The following is a 21,738-nucleotide window of genomic DNA, read 5'->3' as shown; positions in this document are numbered from 1 at the left end:
AGAAAAACTTTAGTCATGTCGGTTTAATATGAATCGCATCGTAAATAGACATGATAACCTAATTTAAATATAATAACAAGAAAATTAATAATAAATATAATTTAATATAAGTATTTAATGAAAAAAACTATATAAAAAAGAAGCATCAAATGAGTTTAGTCATTATTTGCAGTCGATTACAAATGAGGCCCTTCCTTAGGGGGAAGGCCTTGGATTGATGTACATTATATGAAGTATATTATACGGTCGTAATACAAAGAGTCACTATTGACATATTTGTTTGGTCGGAAGGACCGTAGTCGAAGGGCGACGTAACTCGGAAGGACTGTAGTCGGCGGACGACGGAGGTTGGTAGGACCGTTATCTGACGACGGAGGTCAGAAGGATGACATCAGATAGAAATCCATCAATGAATATAAATCCAGCATTGGATAGATATTTGACGAAAGTCCGACAATGAACAGAAGTCCGGTGTATGGTAGAAATTTGGCGACGAGCGGAGGTCCGGCTTCGGGTAGAAGTCTGACGACAGTCGGCGACCGAAGAGAACTCCAGTCTTCAGCGTTATATGGTATTCAGGCAAAACTCCAGAGTCATTTAGTGATCAGACATAATTCCTGCGTTACTTTGAGTTTGGGCAGAGTTTTCGACGTTACTTGGAGATAGAGTAGAGTTTCGGCGTCACTTGAAAGCTGGGCGGAGCTTCAGCATCATTTGAAAGTCAGGCGGAACTCCAGTGTCACTTGAAAGTTGGGTGAAACTCCAGCGTCACTTGAAAGTCGGGCTAAACTAGTTTGGGCTATAAGCATATCATGTTTGAAAACCGTTTGGTAATCCAAATTGTGGTTTGAACCTTCAAAATATGCTTCGGGTCTTTGATTTGGACCCATTTGGGCTCGGATCGAGTTGAATTTGGTGTTGTTGGGTTCGTATTTCCGAGATGCTCAGTTCGACTATAAGTTTACTGAAATCGGAGTTCAGATGGTCCCGAGTTTAATTTTTAAAGTTTTCAATTTGATTTTTGCCTTGAGATCCGTGTCCGATCAAGATAATTTGTTGATGATATATCAGTTGCCTCCAATTTACGGACGTCGAAACTTCAAAAGTTCGAAAATACTTGTCTCGTTATTTGACATTGGTCGAATGCAAAAAATTGTGTTCCATAAAACAAAAACTTGCTCAAACTCAAACATAGAGGTATCGTTGAGCTTCAAAAGTGTCAAAATTGAGTCTGAAACATCAAAAAACATGTTCGGAGATCCTAGACCGTTCAGGTCGAAAATCGGGCCCGGACAAGTATAGGCGGCCAAACCAGCAGGCCGCAGCCCGCCGCTTGCGGCGGCACGCTTGCCGCGCGCGGTTAACTTTTTTTTTTTAAATTTGTTTTTATTCAAAAAAAAAAATTCTAAAAAATTTCAAAAAATTCCATAAAATTTCAAAAAATTCTATAAAATTTCAAAATATTCCTGAAGCTTATCTTCTTAAAAAAAAATGCTATAAATACCCCCCTTGGGCTATGGGAAAATTGCTCCTTCTTATTTTCTCCCTCTAACTTTTTTACAGTCGAGGCATTCTGCTGTTTTATGTAGGTGACCTTTCTTACTTAAATCGGTGCCCCTCCTCTTGTATAGAATTTTTTTAGCTTTTCCTTTTATTTCTCTCCTATTTTTCTTCTTGCTCTAGAAGTCTTCCGTTGTTTTTCGTATGTGACTTTTCCTACTTAAAATTCAGTGCTCCTCTTCAGTGTAGAAATGATTTTTTTCTCCTTCCGTTGTCTTCTCCTCACTATTCTTATCACTTGTTTTGTTCTTGATGGTAAATCAAATAAATAAAGATTAGTTATTACCACTTGTTGGGTTAAGGAAAATTGAATGGAATTTTTTTTAAGCTTATTTGAAGACAAATTAAATTTTTGTTAATAGTGACAAGCGAGTGGGCATTTACCTATTACAGGATTTCTTTGGGCTTGCAAATAAAAGAAGATTTAGGCTTCGTTTAGGACAACTTTTTTATTGCTTTTTAAAACGGAGTTGTAGTACAAATTTTTTAATTTTTGTACTAAAACTCCGTTTTCAGAAGCAATAAAAAAGTCTTCCCAAATGAAGCCTTAATTTTTCACACAGCATGAATATGAAAATATAATGATAAGTTTTGGGAAACTTTTGAAAAGTTTTATTAATAAGAAATTAATGATGGCGACCAAAAGCATCAAACTAAATAATAAATTTAACAAATTTCAATATTTTTCCCAATCACAATTTCTAACTTCAATCAACCAAATGAGGCTCTAAATAAATTTATAATGATAATGACCTTTTCAATCATGTAAGAATGAAAGTGTAAATGAGTTGAGCTGTGCTCAGTCAACCCTGGCTTGAGCTAAAGGTTGATTAATTAATTGAGTTCGAGCTCGAGCTCAAGCTTTATATTCTACGAGTTTGAGATGGCTCATTCATTATGAAAGAGAGAAAATAATTATTATCTAAGCAATTTTTATAAGAAAATATTTGAAAGAATGAGAAATAAGAAGAAAAATAATAAAAGTAACTTAATATAAAAAAGTGAGATATAATTTTTAAATATTTTAAACAAATTTATATTTAAAATTATAAATGCTAATATATTTTACGAGTTTTATACTAATACTTTTTAAGTGAGCCAACTCATGAGCTAACGAGCCAAGTCAAGCTAGCTCAAACTTGATTTGTTAACTCATCGATCTCAGCTTATGAGTCATTTATCGAGCAAAGCTCGAGCCAGCTCACAAGTCAATTTGACTCATTTACACATCTAAAAGAAAGTTATAAATAAGTTTAAAGCTGAATATTTGGTTGCTTTGCATAACATTTCTCATTATTAATATCCTAATGAAATTAGCTTAAAGTGATATAGCTATAATGTCTTCATATGAGAAATGAAAGATTTTGTTTGGAATAATTTTCTTACTGTTTTTTAAAGCAGTTTTTAATATAAATTTTCAATTTTTTAAAAAATTTCATACTATATGACAAATAATCGCAAACTACCCAAACATAAGATTTGAAAATCATCTTATTTGGAAAAATCTTTAATAAAAAAAAACATTTTTGAAATAATTAAAAGTGCTTGACATTTTACATTTCTTTTTAAATACACTCTTAATGTTAAACACCAAATAATCCCTTATTAAAAAAAGATTTTACCAAATATATCCATCCATAGCAAAGAAGACTTCAACTTTCCCTTTAATATTTAATATTGTTTTTTGGATCTTTCTCTTATAAATATATAAAAAAAGCAAGGTAAAGTCTATTGGGTTTATCTATAATACCAGAAAAAAATAATAATAATAATAATAATAATAAAATAACAAAAAAAACCAGAAAATATTCATTTGCCCCACGTGCATCTTGATGCGCGTGCATTCTCAACTTGTGTGACAAATATTTTACATAATACCTATCGACTATTTTATATATTAGAGCTGCACACATTCGTCCGAATTTTTATTGCGTCCTCCCACCTGACGTAGAGATGCGTCCTCCCAACGTCAAAAAACTCAATTTTTGCTCGGTATTGCTAGATATTATTTGGTAATAACGAGGAATATCATCATGTGAAGACCAATAACGAGTTATACCGAGCTATACCGAGCAATACCGAGCACATACCGAGTTTTCTCTAGAAAAAAACTAGGTATTTTTTGTATTGCTCGGTATAGCTCGGTATTGGTCTTCACATGATGATATTCCTCGTTATTGTTTGGTATTGCTCGATATTTGCTTGGCATTTCTCATTTTTTAGCGCGATTTTAGCTCTGGGAGGACGCATCTCTGCGTCAGATGGGAGGACGCAATAAAAATTCCATTCGTCCACTCCCTAATTGTATAATGAGGCACCCATACCATTCTCTCTCTCTCTCTCTCTCTCTCTCTCTCTCTCTCATTTCTTCAAACCTATTTAGGTTTTGGTTGCAATATCAACTTTTTTTTTATGGCAATATCATCTTTAGTTCATGAGAGAAACAAAACTTTTGTTCTTTATTCTTATTATGATATGACAACTTATTGTGTCTAATAAAGTTCGCAACTATTTAAACATGTGCACATAAGTGGGTAAGGAGGGAGGGAGAGTGGAAAAATTATTCCGTGCAGATCTCAGACGTCGTCTGAAGACCAATCAGAACACACGCCACGCCACTTTTTCGCTCATTACTGTTGCTCGCTACTGCTGTATACCGGATGACGTGACACGTTCTGATTGATCTCTGAACCATTCGGTGTCCGCACAGAATAATTGAGAGAGAGATAGAGATAGAGATATGAGCCATAAAAAATAACAAAAACCGTAGACGCAAAGCAAAATCATAATCAAGTACTAACCAGCGGAGAGGCGAAGGAAATCACAATCAAGAACGATAAAGAAAATATTTCAACCAAAAGAAGACATTTTAAGCCATTGAATGCCACTTTATTATCTTGAATGAAATGGCAAACAATGCAACAAGTATCACAAGAACAGCATATAAGTAGCATAAGCCATATATACATTTCTCTTGCAAATGACTGGCTGTATCAATGGTGCTATCAAAGAGGCCATAAACCCCCACCACCATAAGCAGATTTGAGGCATTCCAAAAATAAGGATTCAGCAACTCACAGGTCTTTCATAGGTTGGGGGCAAAGAGGGGCAATTCTCATTCATCTTCGCATAAGGTTGGAGCGTATTGTACTGCGGCAACTCCATCCGGTACTCTCCGAGTATCTGACAGAAAGGCAGGTCATCGACCTCGGCATTGCACCAGCTCGGTAGCAGCGTTCGGTTGTTCTCAAAAATTTTGAGCATGTACGCATCGCGAATCTGTTGTACAGAAGACAGTTTATATTAAGGTTGGAAAGTCCGGATTGAGCCATCTAAGGCTTCGTTTCGTTCTTCCTTTTCTTTTGTAAAATGTACTTTTAGAAACAATGGTTAAGAGGATGGAGTTTTCTAACGGAGAAACAAAAATCAAAACGCTTCTCAAAAGTTTCCTAAAAAGCATTTCTATGGAAGTGTCTTATCCAAACATCGATCAGAAAATAATTTTGTCATTTCTAAATAAAAAAGGAAAAAAAAAACTCCGAAACAAATGAGGCCTAGATAGGTTTATATGCAATTCATGAGGTATCTAATATGATTGAAGTAAGTTATAAAGTATGCAAAATTAGAGGATAACTAAATAATATGGAGTCATTCCATCTAATGAGAATCTTAAATAGGACAAAGTGCTAACATTTCAACATTTGAATGGAGGTAATCTACCTAAATGAAACTAAGTCTGGTACTTACAGTGAATTCAGTTACTTGAATGGAGCTTGAGAGTGGTTCAAATATTCCAGCTTCTTTGTACATTTCCAAAATGAAGGCAACACAAGTTGTTGATTTTCCATCGCTATACACCCAATCATCTTGCTCGGGAATTGTGAGCAGCTGATCAAAAGTCATTCCTCGTCGCTCCGTCTCCGCAATAATATCATGAAAGTCCAAGTCCTGCAACAATCAAAAGGTAAACCCTTTGTATTTTCTTGAGATAGAGGAAACTTGTGCACAGCAAGAAGTCAGCGCCAAGTGTTCCAGTACATGTCAATTATCTTAATGATCTAGCTAATGTTTGCACAACTGGATATATTTCTCCTTCAAAACTTCCCTCATAATAAATATAGTGGAATACTTTCAAATGCTTATTCAATAAAAAAGGAATTAAAAGTTGCCGACTCTAGGACTTGAAATTGATTAGAATGAGAAAAGGATTAAAATTTGGGGTGCAAACCAGTCAAGCCGACTCGCAAGACTGCTCGAGCTCGACTTATTAATGAGCCCACGAGCCGAGCTTATCGAATTTCGAACTTGAGCTCGAGCAGATTTTCGACCTCATTGGATTATCTAGCTTGAATTCGATTGGGATGAAGCTCGAATTGATTACTTGTCGAGTGGCTCGAGTGCGGAAGACAGAATTGCGAAAGGCGAAAGGCGAAAGTGCGGACTCGAATGCGAGGTCAGAGCAAGAAGAGAGCATTATGCCTCGCAGGCTCGCATCCATTGCAACGAGTTCAGCTCAAGCAGGCCATTTGAGCTCAAGCTCGCGATTTGGCAGACGAGTTAAGTCTAGCTAAGCATAACTCGAGTTCGACTCGACTCAACTCGTTTGCACCCCTAATCAAAATAGTTCATTAACTCTTTATGAAAAACAAAAATGGTCCCCAATTATATTAAATGATCATTTTGGTCTCTCAACTTTTTAAATAGGAACCAACATAATCCCACCTTGAAACTATTTTGGTTTCATTTTAAGGACTTGAGGGAACAAAATGATCATTTAATATAGTTGAGACCATTTTGATCATTCATAAAGAGTTAAGAGACCATTCTGATCATTTTTCCTGAATAGAATACAAGCATCGAATGCATACTTGGTCATGCAAAAAACATCATATAATCGTGTGACGGGTGAAATATAACAACTGCTTATTGGTGGAGATGCGAATGTAAACTGGGTTTTCAACAGTAGTTCGCCAAAAGGAAAAAAGCGGGCAACAAGAACTTTATTAGCTTTACTGAAGGGTTGGCTAATTGTCGACATACAATTAAAATTCCAAAATGGGTTGAGTAACACTGGGTCATTCCATAAAGCAGCTATGCCGTTCAATTGATAGAAAATACCACCAAAAGATTCTGCGGAACATTTCATAAATACCAACAAAATGAATGATTTAATTGCACTATTAGCATATATTAGAGACTCTAAGCATGGATAAACACAAATGATTGCAAATTCAAAGTATCTGACAATTTTGGAATCACTTCGAAATTGAAAGTAAAGGTTCAAACCACCAAGGAATCACTTCAAAGACATACACAGTAGAAGTTCCTACGTAATATAAAAACTACAAACTAGAATTGACAACAAATGCGCCTTTCAATGTCAATGAATTAACATAAAAACTATAATTGACACAATGCAATACAAAATGTTCTTAGCAAGTGCCAAAGTGTTCCCCTCAAGGAACTTCTCTGAGTGCTGATGTCTGTTCCCATGCATAAAGCTAATACATTTACTCTTGTATGCATACTCAATATATTTTACAAAACCACAAGAAATGCAATTGAAAAATGTTAAAACAAGTAAAAATAATAGAAAAAAGACTGAGACTTCGAATCAGTACAATAAAGATTAGGCATATGAAATGCAATTAAGTCTCAATATAAAATAATATAATTAGAATATAAAGTGACACATATTGATGAAAAGTTTTAATAACTTGATCTATTATAGAAAAATGAAATACATATAAGGATAAAACTTATAAGTTGAATCTAGGCAGTTAAAATGAAGTGCCCCGAGATGCCGATACCATGGAGACTTAAATATACATTTTATAAGACCGTGATGCTTTATGGATTCAAGTGTTGGACAGTAAAAAAGACATTAATACCCAAGGTAAGTGTGACAAAAATAAGAATATCAAGATGAATATATAGCTAAAAAAGGAATGATGGATTAGAGGATGATTATATTATAGGAATAACGAGTAATATCTATTGAAGATAACGTAACTGAAAGTAGATTAGAGGTTGCTTAGCTGGATGTTTTTGAAATACACCAATTTTAGAAATAGGTGATTGAAATGCATGCATTTTAAAAATATAGAAGTCATTTGATTAGATGTAATCAGATGTATTAAAATATTTTGTGTTTGTTAATGATACATTTAAAAAGCATTGAAATGCTAAAAAGGACAACTGGTAATAGATGGTGGTGATGGGCGGCAAGCAATAGGTGGTGGGCAACGAAGGGCATCGAGCAATGGCAACAGACGAGTGGCGTAGAAGAGAGCCATGAGCAGGTGCAACGTAGGATTTGGAAATCACCTGACTTAGGCCATTTCCGAGTGCAAGGAAAATATAAATTTTAGGGTATTTCAAATTCCTAAAGATGTTACTTTGTTGTTTCTTATGCTTCATACTTTTTTTGTGTCATTGGTTTATTTTATCATGATGTTGATTAACTTACAAATATTATTTCAAATATAAAATTAGGAATTAATATTACAGACAGATATTTAAAAAAGACAAATTCCAAAAAAATCCACAGACTATTCGTGTGTAGCTAATTTAGTCCCAAAATATCAATTTGCTCCAATTTAGTCCCTTGGCTATACAAAATGGATCTAAAATAGTCCATCATATTATAATTATGATATAAAATTGATCCCAATTTAATCCTAAAGGGACAATGTTGGTTCAATTGTACAGTGGAGGGACTAAATTAGATCAACGTTATACCCTGGGATTAAAATAGCCGTATACGAATAGTCGGGAGACTATTTAAAAAATTTCGTCCACTTTTTTTGCTTTCCAGACAGAAAAAGTTGGCTTTCAACTTTGTAAAGGAAGTAAAGGTTCCATTTCTGATTTTATATGGTTGTAGAGGCTTATTGAGCGCTGATTTTCCGCCACTTTATACAAGCTGCTGAAAATCAGGAAGGGTGCTCTAAAAAGTAGATTATTTCTGGATCAATAAAATTTCCTGCAAAACATAATCCATTCAAACAGAACAACGCAATGGCATAACAATGACTATAAAATTAAGCCTACTGCTAACACGCGCATGGATTTCTCAGTTACAAGAGGATGCTGCTTGCATGGATTGAAGCTGAAAGAAATCACTAGATAAATTCCATAAACAGAACAGCTTGCTAAACGAGAAATTGTCTACCTCAGTTCCCAGCCTCTTATTAAGGGCCTCATTCCACATGTTAGCAGCATATGCAGGTTGTAATCTAGTCCACATAGACATAATGGACATCACCTAAAATACAAAACACATGAAAATGCTATTAGATAAATCATCAGATTCTAAGATATTGAAAGGAACGTAACAATATTTTGCAGAGCAATTCCGAGGAGGAGGTGACCATTAAATAAACAATTTTCAGTTAATATTCAAACTATGTGACATATACTGCGTGTGCATGGCTTAGTACTTTTCAACCAGGCAATCATCTCAAAATAAAATGAAAACTCAACAACAGCATGCCTGCAAACCAATAGATAACACAAAAATTAGGTAAAAGGTGTATTGTCAATACCGAATTGACAATTTTCAGTTCATATTCAAACCATGTAACATACTATGCATGCACATGGTTGTACTTTTCAATCAGTAGCAATCATATAAAAACAATTCCTAAACTCAAATGCCCAAAATGATTTCCCAGGCCCAAATATAGAGAAAAAATGAACTCGAGATAACCGACATCTATTAGCACAGTAACAAAGAGATGACCTAAGGGGTTGTTTGTTGCAGGATTTAAAGTAAAATTGGGCTGTAGTTACGGTAAATCCAACCAAAAGATTTTTTTATCCTTTCTTAAATCCTGGAGTCCACAAATCTGAGGTTTCCAAAATTTATAAATCCAGGCCTAAATCCTAGATTTATAAAAACTAAGATTTTAGAAAGCCTCAAAAAACTATTTGGCTAGCCAACACCGCCATAAATCCTACAACTAAAGAGCCGCTTAAGGATTTAGAAAATCTTCTTACTTTCAACCAATCCATATTCAGGATTTAAGTTGGAGTAAAAATAATGACTATTGGCAACAAAACAATTACCAGGATTTAACACTCCCAAGATTTACTAAATACAGATTTATAAGATTTACTAAATCCTACTTGCTATCAAACACCCCTAAGACTTATCCACCAAATTGGACAAAACTACCCCTCCACAAACAATAATAATATCCTGTTTATGCTCATGATCGACCAAACACAAAATTTACGTTTGCCAACTCTCCATCAGCATCCTATACACAGTTGAATCTACAAGTAACAATCTTTACATGATAAATGGGCTTGAAAACTATTTATAACTTATTAAGATGTCCATACAGTTTTTACATTGCAGAATTCTGCATGTAGGAATATTATTCTCTGGCATGGAGTTCATGTGCTTTAATCATCATTACCCCAACTAGCTCATGTACTTTACAATGTCAAGAAGCTAATTAGTCTAGAATTTTCTATAGTGGTAAATACATAAACCTGTTATTTAAAAGAGAAAGAAAAGGCAACACCAAGAATCGAAGAGTGTGAAACTAAACCAATTATGAGTGGTCATCATAGCTTAACACAACTGTCAACTCTACCAAATCGTGTTATAGCATACAGATTTAGGGATCATTTATCATGTTAAATAGCAGAAGTTTTCATATATTTTATGTTTTTCCAATGCCTTCAATTAAAAATAGAGTAGGACAAATTTCCCACCCTTTCAATTTTCGAGAATGTGCTTAACTTTTCCAAGAAAAAAGGGAGCAATTTTCATCTAAAACCATCATCATCATCATTATCCTTAACCCAAACTCTATTGTCACTATAATAATTTTCCTTGCCCCAGATGCATGAGGTGTCAACTTGCATAAACTAGCAATGCTACCCTTTCTCGATCAATTTTCTTTCAAAATCATCCTAAAATAATTTTATGTACTCATATTATTGATGCATCTTCAACTCAAATTATAAATCCGCAAACTAACAATATCTAGTTTCACTAACTTAGTAACTTATGATCGATATGTATTATTACTCTCCGCATCTCTATAGTCCAATAATTTATTAATAATTCATTTTTAATTCTTCCACACATGTTATATTCATATTAATATTCTTTTACCATATTAAACTTGGATATATATTATTTATCACCCAACAATAAGATAAACTAGTGCAGTAATTATAGTTTGATTTTTTTCCCTTTAAGATCCCATGTCTTCTATTATCTCATTAATCTCATGAGTAATTTTTCATTTTATCTACCCAACTTTAACTCAAAGTTATATCTTCATCCATATCTCTACTCTTTTGTATACTAGATCCAAAATATATAAATCTCCTACACCTTAGTACAACTTGACCATCAAGAAATATTGACTAAGAATTATCAATATCACACCAATTTAAAATACATGTTGTCACTTATTTTCTAAATTTGTAGTTTCATATAAACTACTTTATTAATGCATACTATGAACCTAGGAGCATATATGATTATTAATTCAAATGCCTAAGTCCGCAAAAATATTATTTTTTGTCTTGTTTAGTAAATAATGGATAATATGGTCACTTAGTTTATTCCCTGAGTTTTTTTAATCTTTTTTACCTAAATTTTCTATATTCTATGGGATTAAAAATCCTTTTATATTGTTTATGTTAATAAAAAATAAAAAAGATGACTGGCAGGTCATGCCTTGCCTATTTAATAGGTTGAACTAGACTAATTCACTGTGTAACCATCTCCTTATCCTAAAATATTGTAATAATTGTATTACTTATTGCTTCTCTTGAAACACCACCCATCTGTTCTAGCAACTTCTCCACATAATCCACATCTACATTACCTCCATGAGGTTCGCACATCAAGCTGATCAACCCGACTGCACCTCTTAGCCTCCCCTAGGCTACCTCGATAGTTATAAATAGCATCCTTTTCATTGAAGAAAGAAGAAACCAATGCTAATGCTAGGAGGCTGTCAGAGTGTTTGCAAAGGGCATCTCTGCACAAACCAAATGTCGCTTTACTCAATGCACTCTACACATAGAGACATCCCCATTGGCTCTTCTTTGGAGTTTGCTTCCCTAATTGCTTATCCCAGCCACTTTTCGTGCTTCCAAGGATTTGACAAACATCAACAATCATTAACGAATCTCCAATATTTGCATATAAATCTTATTATTATTGGCAACAACCATCACAATCAAGAAGTCAATCAACATTTGACCCATGCTTAATCCATGGATGCTTGAGGTATGGATAATCTATTTGGATCAACCACCTCCAATAACCAATAATGAGTAGCCACCTTCCAAATTTCCAATTGAGCTTTTTAAAAAAATACTAGTAAAGGATTTTGAACCCAACTCAGTCCCATAGTGACTGGTTCAATTGATGACAGCCATCTTTACAAGGCATCCCAATTAACTTAATGAATACGAATTAACAATCTGACACAACATAACTCGAGCTATTTAACTCAACATAATTCAAGCTATAGGAGGGGAATCTAGCCCTATTAGCACCAAATGGGAATCTAATCAAGTGGCACATCAAGTTACTAGCTAACATGGCATGCCGTATTTTTTAGGTGGCAACCATAAATGGTGTCAAAACAACATTCCCAACATATGGAGTTCCATATCAACATTCTTAATATCTGGAAGTTCCACTTCTAACAAATTTCTTGCTGATAATTTGTAACAGCACAAACTCTTAATATCGTGATATTATCTACTTTGGCCTAAGGGCCTCACATTTTTGTTCTGTTGATGTAACTTCCCAGGAGTTCGCCCATCCTAGGATTTCTCTGGGATGAGCACACTTAATTGCGGAGTTTCTTAATGAAATTTCAACCATTATACCAAAAGACGCCTCGATGCTTAAGAGCTTAGCATCTTTTTACTTAAGGGGATCACAATATCTCACACTTAAGTAACTGACATCCTCGTTAGTATCTTTATCCCAAAATCATCCACTAGGTAGATAGGATTCTAGGAGTGGCCCCTATAAGTTCAAGTGGTGACTCTTGCCACGTAGCACTTTATCCCATACAGGGTTCAAGAGGTGGCTCCCATGGCGCAACACTTTGTCATGTATGACATTTAATTTTCATCTTCCGGCTGGTGTATAGCTCGGATACTATTTGTAACAGTTCAAACTCTTAACAATCAAAATATTGTCTGCTTTGGCTTAAGGGTCTCACGGTTGTCTTGTTGGTGTAACTTACCAAGAGGTCATCCATCCCATGATTTCTCCCGGATGAGCACACTTGACTGTTGAGTTTATTAATGAAATTTCAACAATTACATCAAAAGGCATATCGGTGTTTAAGAGTTTAGCTTCTTTTTACTTAAGGGATTTCACATAATTAGCCTTAGACACATCCCAAAATTAAAAAAAAAAATGCTTATGCTATGATTTGTTTATAATTATAAAAAAGTTTATGTATGTACCACTAAATATTTGTATAAGGAACAACCAAATCATTAATAGTTTAACAAATCGTAGGGGATAAAAGTTCGTGAATTTGTTGTGCTCGTTAAGATTTTGTTAATATTATTATAAATGAAGCACTTGAATGTTTTTTATATAAATATAGTAAGTTTGAGCGATGCATACAAAATCACATTACAAAAATACACTCAAGTCATTCAAATTCGCATATTTATCCCCAGCCTTTAAAATAAAAAAGGGCCAAAAAGTGTTGTAAGGGTCACTAAAATCACAAAAAAAAAAAATCAGGAAAATCTATGAAAACCTAATACAACCTCTTCCATAGACCAGGATGCATGTTGAATTTTTTTTTCTTATTTTGAGAACTTTATAATGCATAGAATAATTAATGAAATTTCTTTAAAATTTAACAAGAATACATAAATATTATAGAAAAATGCAAAGAGCGTGGGAAAAAATTCTAGAAGACTCAAATCAAGACCTTTGATACTTCGGTTAATAGTGAACATCAGGATATGACATATGCATATCACAACTCCTAAAGATCCACTATTGAGATAACCCTACATCAACTCAAAGTTCAAGGCTTCCAAAAAAGCACGTAGACTCATTTGATGAGCATTTAAGGTAGATATTGAAAATAATCCTTGAAGATCCATCACTAGAAGATCCCACAAAAATAGGATCGAAAGGAACCAATGCTTCCTTCACCTACTATAATTGTTGCAACAGTGAGCACTATAGAGATCATCCTCTAGTCAAAAGTCTCAAAATGATCAAAATCCTCTTATCAATTCAAGATGTTTGATGGAAGCATTTTATCAAACTAATCCTCAATCCAAATGTACTCCACCAAGAAGGCCATCCAAAGAAAATACTCTGTCATAAAAGGAACAATTTTCTATAACTAGATCAAAACATGGGGCCAATTTACCCTAGTTCCTCAGCCCAAGAGTTCCATTAAAAAAAAAACAAATCAGACTCATTGATTGTTTGAAAAATTATAAACAACATCCTAGTCCTCGACTACCGATTTGGCTTGAGGGGTGCATAGGAAATCTTTTCTTTAGACACAGAGAGGAAGAAAAGAAAAAAGGTCCAAGGAAACCTCCTTGTGATTTCATCAAGTTAGGTATAATATAATGACTCGATAAAATCTAAATTAGATAAGTCCTCCATATTCTCCCCGTCTTAACCTAGTACAAGATATAATATAGACTAACAAGTCTAAGTGTGAAGAAAATATCTTTTTTCAGAAGTCCAAAGATGAAAATGGGCCTATGTTTAATGAATTGGTAAGGATCCATGCTTGAGTCGAATTTTCTCCAATGAAGTTTTTAAGAAAGTCATCGATCAAACACAAAGAAATTTCTATATAAACTCATTCAAAAATCAAAATAGATAATAGTTTATATCATCTTGTCTACCAAAACCTTAGAGTCTATTAAGGGGCCTCAAGTCACGCATCTACAAATTTTTCAACTCTTTATATAATGTTGAATGACTACTCTAGCGGTAAATCAAAAGTAAGTTACTAAGGAGACTCATTCATCTACTGAGTCTCTACATAAGGCAAGAAGAAGTGTCTCAAAAGCTCCTTATGCCTATCATCAATTTTAGAGGGTACTCTTGATTATTTTACTTACCTCCTTAGAGAAGTCATGTTATACAACACTGAGACTGTTCAAACTATTGTTTCACAAATGAGTCAATCAGCCCAAAGAGAACAAGGACAAATCATAACGTCAAAATTATGGATAAGGAAGGGCCAGCAACCAGTTCAAAGACAAAACCCCATTCAAGTAAGCCCAAATGTTGGTTATCATAATCTTACAAGTGTAATTAGCTAAATGTTAAACCCAAACTTCTCTGCAATCCAAATGACTATGCTAAGAGTAACAAATAAGTAAACAAACATTAAGTGGCAGAGTTCAAAATAATCCAAACCATCACATATTCCCCAGTGGCCATGGTTTGAAATGTTGAAGCACAAACCAAGCTTGATGTTGAATAAAAAAGTTCAAGGGTCAACCAATATGCACCTCAGCACAATAGGATAAAAAGGTGAGCTAATCACATGAAGTCAACAAGCTTCAATAGCAAAGTTAAAGCATATGAAACTTTAACATTCTCAGCAAAACCAAAAACCAAGCTAGAATATAATATCTAGTAAACAAACCTAATAACTGAAGCAGAAAATTTATCTTAGCTCAGCAAGCCTAATGGCAAAGCTGACCATACCAATAAACAAGCTCCAATGGTCAAGTTGGCAAATATACAACATCTTTATTGATTCAAAATGTCCAAGGATCAAACCAAATTCTATATCAATTCAACAACCTCAAGGGTCTAACCAGGAAAATTAACCATAACCCAACAAGCACCAAGGTCACGTTGACAATGTTAACTCAATAAGCCAAGGAAGCCAAGTTAAAATATGCACCATGGCTCAATAGGTCCAGGGATCAAGAGAAAACTTGAGCTACTTCACAAAATTGCAAGAACAAACTAGCACATTTACGTTTAGCTCGAAAATCCTATAGGACAAGCTAGGCATATTACACTCAAGGGCCAAGTCAACACTCATCATTGCTCCATATGCTCCAACAGTTAGATCAAGGGAACTATTTTCTCATCTCAACAAGCCTAAGGATTGAGCAAAGTTCTCACTCACAAACCCAAGCAATCTCACCTACAAACACAAGCAATAAAGATAAAAGTGACATATTTGGCTCACTGAGCTCAAAGGACTAAAACCAAGAAAATAAGATGATCTAAAAAACCTTAGTGATCAAGACCAACTCAATGCATCTAGCCCAATAAACCGAAGGGTAGGGTTTGATTCAAGCAACAAGGGAATCCCAATACATTATGAAAGACACCATTACTTTGCTCAACATGAAGGGTTAAGCCAAGTGCCTCCACATCAAATAAACCTAAAGAAACTCATATCCACATAACTTTGATTCAATGCCCCAGAACATTGCTAAAATAGGCCACTACTTACACTCTTAAGACAAAAGTTTTACTAGAAATTTCATAGCATAAGTTGCATATCATATTCATAAGGGGAAATATTGTTGGAATTAAAATGTTTTAGTTAGGCACAAATGTGATGATTTAACTGCTAACCGCTTAATCTACTCTTAAAAATTTTTTATATGTCCCAATATATCCTATATTTTTTTAGCTTAAAATCATTTCATATAAGTAATATAGTCAAAAAACAAAAGAATAAAAAAGTGGCTGAAAAAAAAAACCTAGCTCGTTCACTATGTAGTTGTCTCTTTTATGGAGACAAACAAAGTAACCCTAAAACATTGTAGCAATCATCCCCTATCGAATCCTCTCGCATTACCTCCCATCCATACCAAAAAGTCCTACACCACCTCATACAAACTGCCTCTATAGCATCCATGCATGTGGAGTTCATCAACTAATACTAAGCCTCTCCCAGCCTCCCCAAGATTACCTAAGGACTATGAATAGCCTCTTCCCCTTAGAAGAAAGTAAGCATGACTCGAGACGTCAGTAGGCTGCCAAAATGCCAATTAAGACTTCTCTATAACACAAAATGTTGCCAAACTCCTAGAAGAGTCGAGCGCAATCACATTGGTTCTTCACCAGACTTCTCTTTCTCAATCGCATAGCATGGCTACTCGTCGTAACTTCCAAGGCTTGTTGAACATAACCACCACGAACACTTGTCATTGTTGAGAAATTAACTTAAGTCGATTAACCCGAGCTCAATTGGTAGGAGTTATCCTTCCGGGGTTGATGCACCTTTCGAAGTGCTTAAGCTTTTTACACACCTTACTTGGAATTGAATTATCTTGAAAAACAAGTCCACATTGTTAGATTTATGTTTTGTACCTTTCAAATCTTATGAAGTGCATGCACGACTACACTATTATGCACATCAAATTATATTTTGGTAGCTTAAATGTTTTTAGCATTATTATGCACATCAAATTATATTTTGGTAGCTTAAATGTTTTTTCGCATACACTTTCTAATTTTTCAACTCGCACTTATCAGGTCATTTGAGAATTCTCTTGCAAATTTAATTGTGTGGATGCTATATAAAATTTTGATGATTACTCAAAATGGTGCCATTGTGTTCATATTTTTCTGCAATTGTTCTATTTAAAAGCTCCAATCCTGTAAATAATTCAATTGAAAATAAAAAAAACTTCTCCCAAGCACACTTATCCCTAATCTCTTCATTTATTCCATCAACAAGTCTTCCAAAGAACTCCAAAAGCAATAGTTTCAATGCCCATTTACGAGTGTATAGAGGTGTTGTAGCTACAATGACAAACCTAGCAAAATCAGTAAAAAACAGATACTTACTGCTGGAATTGCAGACAGAGGAAGATTGAGTGTTGTCCAATAATATAAGAAATTTTTAATTGCTAATTGTAGCATCCCAAAAGTGGACATACAACAACTAATTGTTTCCAAGGAAAACAAAAGTCACTCAAGCTAATGGTCATAGCAATTAGCAATCTCCACAGAATAATGCCAGTACTTACAACATATAGCTCCCTTGAAGGGGTTAGATATATTGTCATAGTCAAGGCTTCCTAATAAGTAATAACCAAAGAATGATAACCCAAAACAATGGGGCCTTGACTAGCTTTACCATCCATGCCCATAGCTATGTGATCTCCTTATCTGATGGTTCTTTCCAAATAGGGAGGGGTGATTAATTATGGAAACATAAACCTTATTTAAGCCCTTGATTCCCATCTTTGCATAAACTCAAGTATCCACAACAATGAAATTTTGATTATATTAATAGGCCTTTTAGAAAATATCCTCAGATTTCCTTGGGGATCAACTAAGATAATACGTTTCCTTAAGAACTCACAATCATTTTCACTTACATTCTTAAAATTAACAGAAAATTGAAACTGCAAATACAATTTTAGGGTAATATAAGTACTAACTACAAAAATACAAGCTTGCAGCCCATCTCAAACTGAAAAGGTAATAACTCTGCATTGCACTAATAATGAGAGTAAAAGAACTTCTGAAAACATTTAGCACTTCTCTGATGAGCCCTAATGAAAGTTATTACAAATTAACACTAAATTATCAGTGGAGCTATTTCTAATTAAACAAGCAAGACCAAAAGTGGTTAATGTCGACTCTTTCTTTTTTATCAATCAAAACTCCTTCCTGAATAACTTCTATATGGGAAATGATTTTTCTTCCATACCATTTGACCCTTTGGGTCTCAGTAGCAAACTCTATCCGCAGGAAACTTAAGGGGTAATGCATTCACAATATAAAAGGAAGCATGTCATATTGACAATGTGTAGAGTCGTTTTCATAACTTTCTGTACCTCTACTTATTCTACATGACTTTCTGTCCACATTCCTTGATAAACATTACAAGTTTACTAATGTAAGATACACAAAAGATAAATTAAGAAAATGTAACCACATTCAAAAGGTAGAACACAAGCATCATTCAAATAGGGCATTACCAAAGAGTTAGTCACTGAATAACTAGAGAAGTTTGAAATTTATCCAAAAACTTCTAATATGATACAAAACAAGAAATAAGTGTATCAAGAAACCTGACAAACCAATTACTTTCTTCTTTCATGACATACCAAATTAGCATCAAGAGGAGGGGGATAATTCTCAGTAACTGTATCAATCCAACTGAATATCATGTTGTGATAACCATAAGGCTTTCCTAACATACTCTTAGCATAAGCCCATGCTGCAGTAGCATTAAATTTTGCACGCAGATCAGGGTGTAATGGAAGCAAAGCAATCTGGGGATTAGAATTATCCTTTCGTGCCAGCTTCCACCACTCTGCCCATGGAATTACCGCAATAATTTCCTCACCCTGCAAACACACCATCAAATCCAGAGGATTAAAGTTAAGCAATCACATTCAAATTTAACCGATAGACTCATGCTTATCTTCGTAGATGACATAAATAACAAAAGAAAGAAAAAATAATAATTTTCAGAAGAGAATTAATTAATAGTTAAAAGGTATATGGAAGAAAAGTAAATGCAAGAAAAGACTTTTAAATCCTGATCAGAAAACATCAGATTGAGGGCCTCCTAGGCACACCTTTTCATTCTCATGTCCTGATTCTCCAACCCAAAGCTTGCCCATTTCATCTTTCAAGCAAACTGCTGTATGACCAGCAAATGAACCTGTGACCCATTTTTCCAGTGTCTCAAATCCACCCCAACGACCCCGTATTTTTGACACGGCCAAAAAATCCCCAGTGTGAACATCTTCCTCTCTAATATGAGTAACCCAAGGACGTGATCGTTTTTCAAATGAAGCCCCCATATGCTTTTTTAGAAAGGCAAGATTAGCATTCTGACCCCATCTAGTGTTAGAAAATAAGGGCAGGACATCAATCAATGATGAAAATGTCCTCAACATTCCTGATGGCATGAGAAATACAGATAGACCGTGTTGTTTTACCTGCGCACAAAAAAAATATCAGAAAACAATGGTCAGCAGTTTAATTGTTCCGAAAAATGAAAAAACGTGAAAATGGGAGTCAGTGTATACATATTCCTTTTCTGCCGCCTCTTCCCATGACTTTATTTCTAAAGTGTGTTCACGAGCAGAAAAGTAGTAATCCCAAATTATCCTATATGGAGTCGCAAAGACATAGAGATCCATACAAGCCCAGCTTTGAGCTACACTAGTCTGCAAAACAAAGGAAAATGCTTCTTTATATGGTAGATAAAAAGTCTGGTTGAGGGTTGGTATTGTTGTTTGAACATTTGAGTAATAAACTCTTGATTACATGAAACTAATGCGGCCTAAGTCATGCACATAACTCACAAGAAAAAAAAACAAGACAAACTCAAATTGATCATAGGACAAGCTTATTTGCCAGTTTCATATAAATTCAGCTTCCACTACATCCTTTAATGTAAATTATATTTGTCCCTATTGTGAACAAACAAATGCGCCTAAGTACTACCACAGTAGGGGCAAAGAGAACGAGAACTAACTAGAAGATATTCATCATAGCTATACAAAGGGAACCAAACTTCGAAAATCAGCTTCCAACAGCAAGCTAACAATGTAGTTTATGTTTTATTTATTAAGAGAAAAAAAAAAAACAATGTAAATACATGTAAGCAGACTTCCATGAACGCATAATCATGATCTACCAATGTCTTCTTCTATTGAAAATTTTGCCAGTCAAACCTAACGTCAAAAACACAAAATATCAAAATTAACCACAAGCAATAATTCTATAGATTATAAATTAAAGCACAGGCTTAAAAAAAAAGATACTTTAATTATTCACGTAGAACACCAATGCACAGTGTATGAAGTACTCAAATTATTTTTCAATACGTTATTGTTAAGCCTATTCACCTTAACCCACGTAATACTCTACTAATTTTTAAATATTATTTTTTTAATTTTCTTAGATTCTTCATAAGAGAATCAAGACACCGCCCAACCTTAAAGATTAAAAAACTTCTACAATCAGAATTGACAAACCCAACAGTGAATTTAAAACAAGTTATCCGATTCTAGTGCATCAGAAAAGAGATTCTTCATCAACAACAAACGAACTTCAACCAAGTTTATATCATCTCCAATATCTCAAAGAGAAAACCGGAAGATAATGGCTTGCCTTTATATACAGAACACCTCCTCCACGGCCATTCTCCCGATCGTCATCCGTCAGCTCGAGACGTGCCTCGTTCTCTAAGAAGCACGCCCCCTTCCACGTGATAGAGTGCCCTTCAGGGACGACGGACCCCACAAACGCAGGCAGCAGATCGACAGCGCTGTGGAAGGTATTCATCACCGACCAGGAGATCTGGCGGGGGAGAATCGGGAGCGCATCTTTTGCTCGGAATGGTACCTTGAGGGCCTCCGCAGGCCCGCATGCGAACCCCAACCCAAACAAAATCAAGAGGATCCATATCTGATGAGCAGATGGCGAAACGGCCATGGCTTTATCTGGGGCTTGTGATCGCCAATCCTTCTTGATTTAGGGTTGCCTTTGTATTAGGCTTTGCTCACTCCATTCCAGTCCGATTGTGATATTTCTTCCGAAGATAAGAAGTGAAACTGACAGCATCTTCGTCTTTGTTGAGAGATCTGTAGCAGGTTGATAACGCGCGACCATGGATCGGGAATTCCAGGACATGAATGCGAAAGCTACGGAACAGTTACTTTCGGGTACAAAAAATTGAATATTATATAATAAATTAAAAAATTACATGCATATCAGTATATCACTCAATTCTAATTTTGAAAATTACATGCATACTATATATATATATATATAATATTAAAAACTTAGATATTAAATGTGTATAAAATTAGAATGTTATGTTGATTACATAAATCCTAGTAAGGCTTTCTTTGGAATAACTTTATTAATGTTTTATAAAATATTTTTTTATTATAAAAAAATTTTGTGCTAGAAAATTGCTTTAAAAAGCAGTAAGAAATACGTCTCAAACATAGCCTGATATTTTGTTTGGGACAACTTCCTTACTATTTTCTAAATCAGTTTTTTAATGCAAAATTTTTTTGAACTATGAAGTTGATTTAAGCAACAAGAAAATTATCCAAAAAAAAGTTTAAAATTTAAAGTATGTATTTGAATAACAATAATGATGATATGGGATTATATACATAATACTTGAAACTATCATATTTATTTATCTATCACTTACAACATTA

The 21,738-nt window shown here is 34.5% G+C and overlaps 1 protein-coding gene across 1 annotated transcript; it reads right to left on the bottom strand.

The window, feature by feature from the left end:
• Nucleotides 1-4,340: 4,340 nt before the first annotated feature.
• Nucleotides 4,341-21,213, bottom strand: LOC110093372. The gene is made up of 7 exons (XM_020818237.2): nucleotides 20,675-21,213; nucleotides 19,585-19,725; nucleotides 19,129-19,494; nucleotides 18,652-18,894; nucleotides 8,735-8,827; nucleotides 5,308-5,508; nucleotides 4,341-4,839 (listed from the first exon to the last, which is right to left on the bottom strand). Exons 1-7 carry the CDS (start codon nucleotides 20,996-20,998, stop codon nucleotides 4,627-4,629), a joined length of 1,581 nt encoding a protein of 526 aa, XP_020673896.1. The 5' UTR covers nucleotides 20,999-21,213; the 3' UTR covers nucleotides 4,341-4,626.
• Nucleotides 21,214-21,738: the final 525 nt, after the last annotated feature.

The sequence above is a fragment of the Dendrobium catenatum genome, unplaced genomic scaffold, assembly GCF_001605985.2.
Source record: "Dendrobium catenatum unplaced genomic scaffold, ASM160598v2 fragScaff_scaffold_384, whole genome shotgun sequence".
NCBI lineage: Eukaryota > Viridiplantae > Streptophyta > Magnoliopsida > Asparagales > Orchidaceae > Dendrobium > Dendrobium catenatum.
The sequence above is the reverse complement of the archived record's forward strand: the minus strand, read 5'-3'. Positions and strand labels throughout refer to the sequence as shown.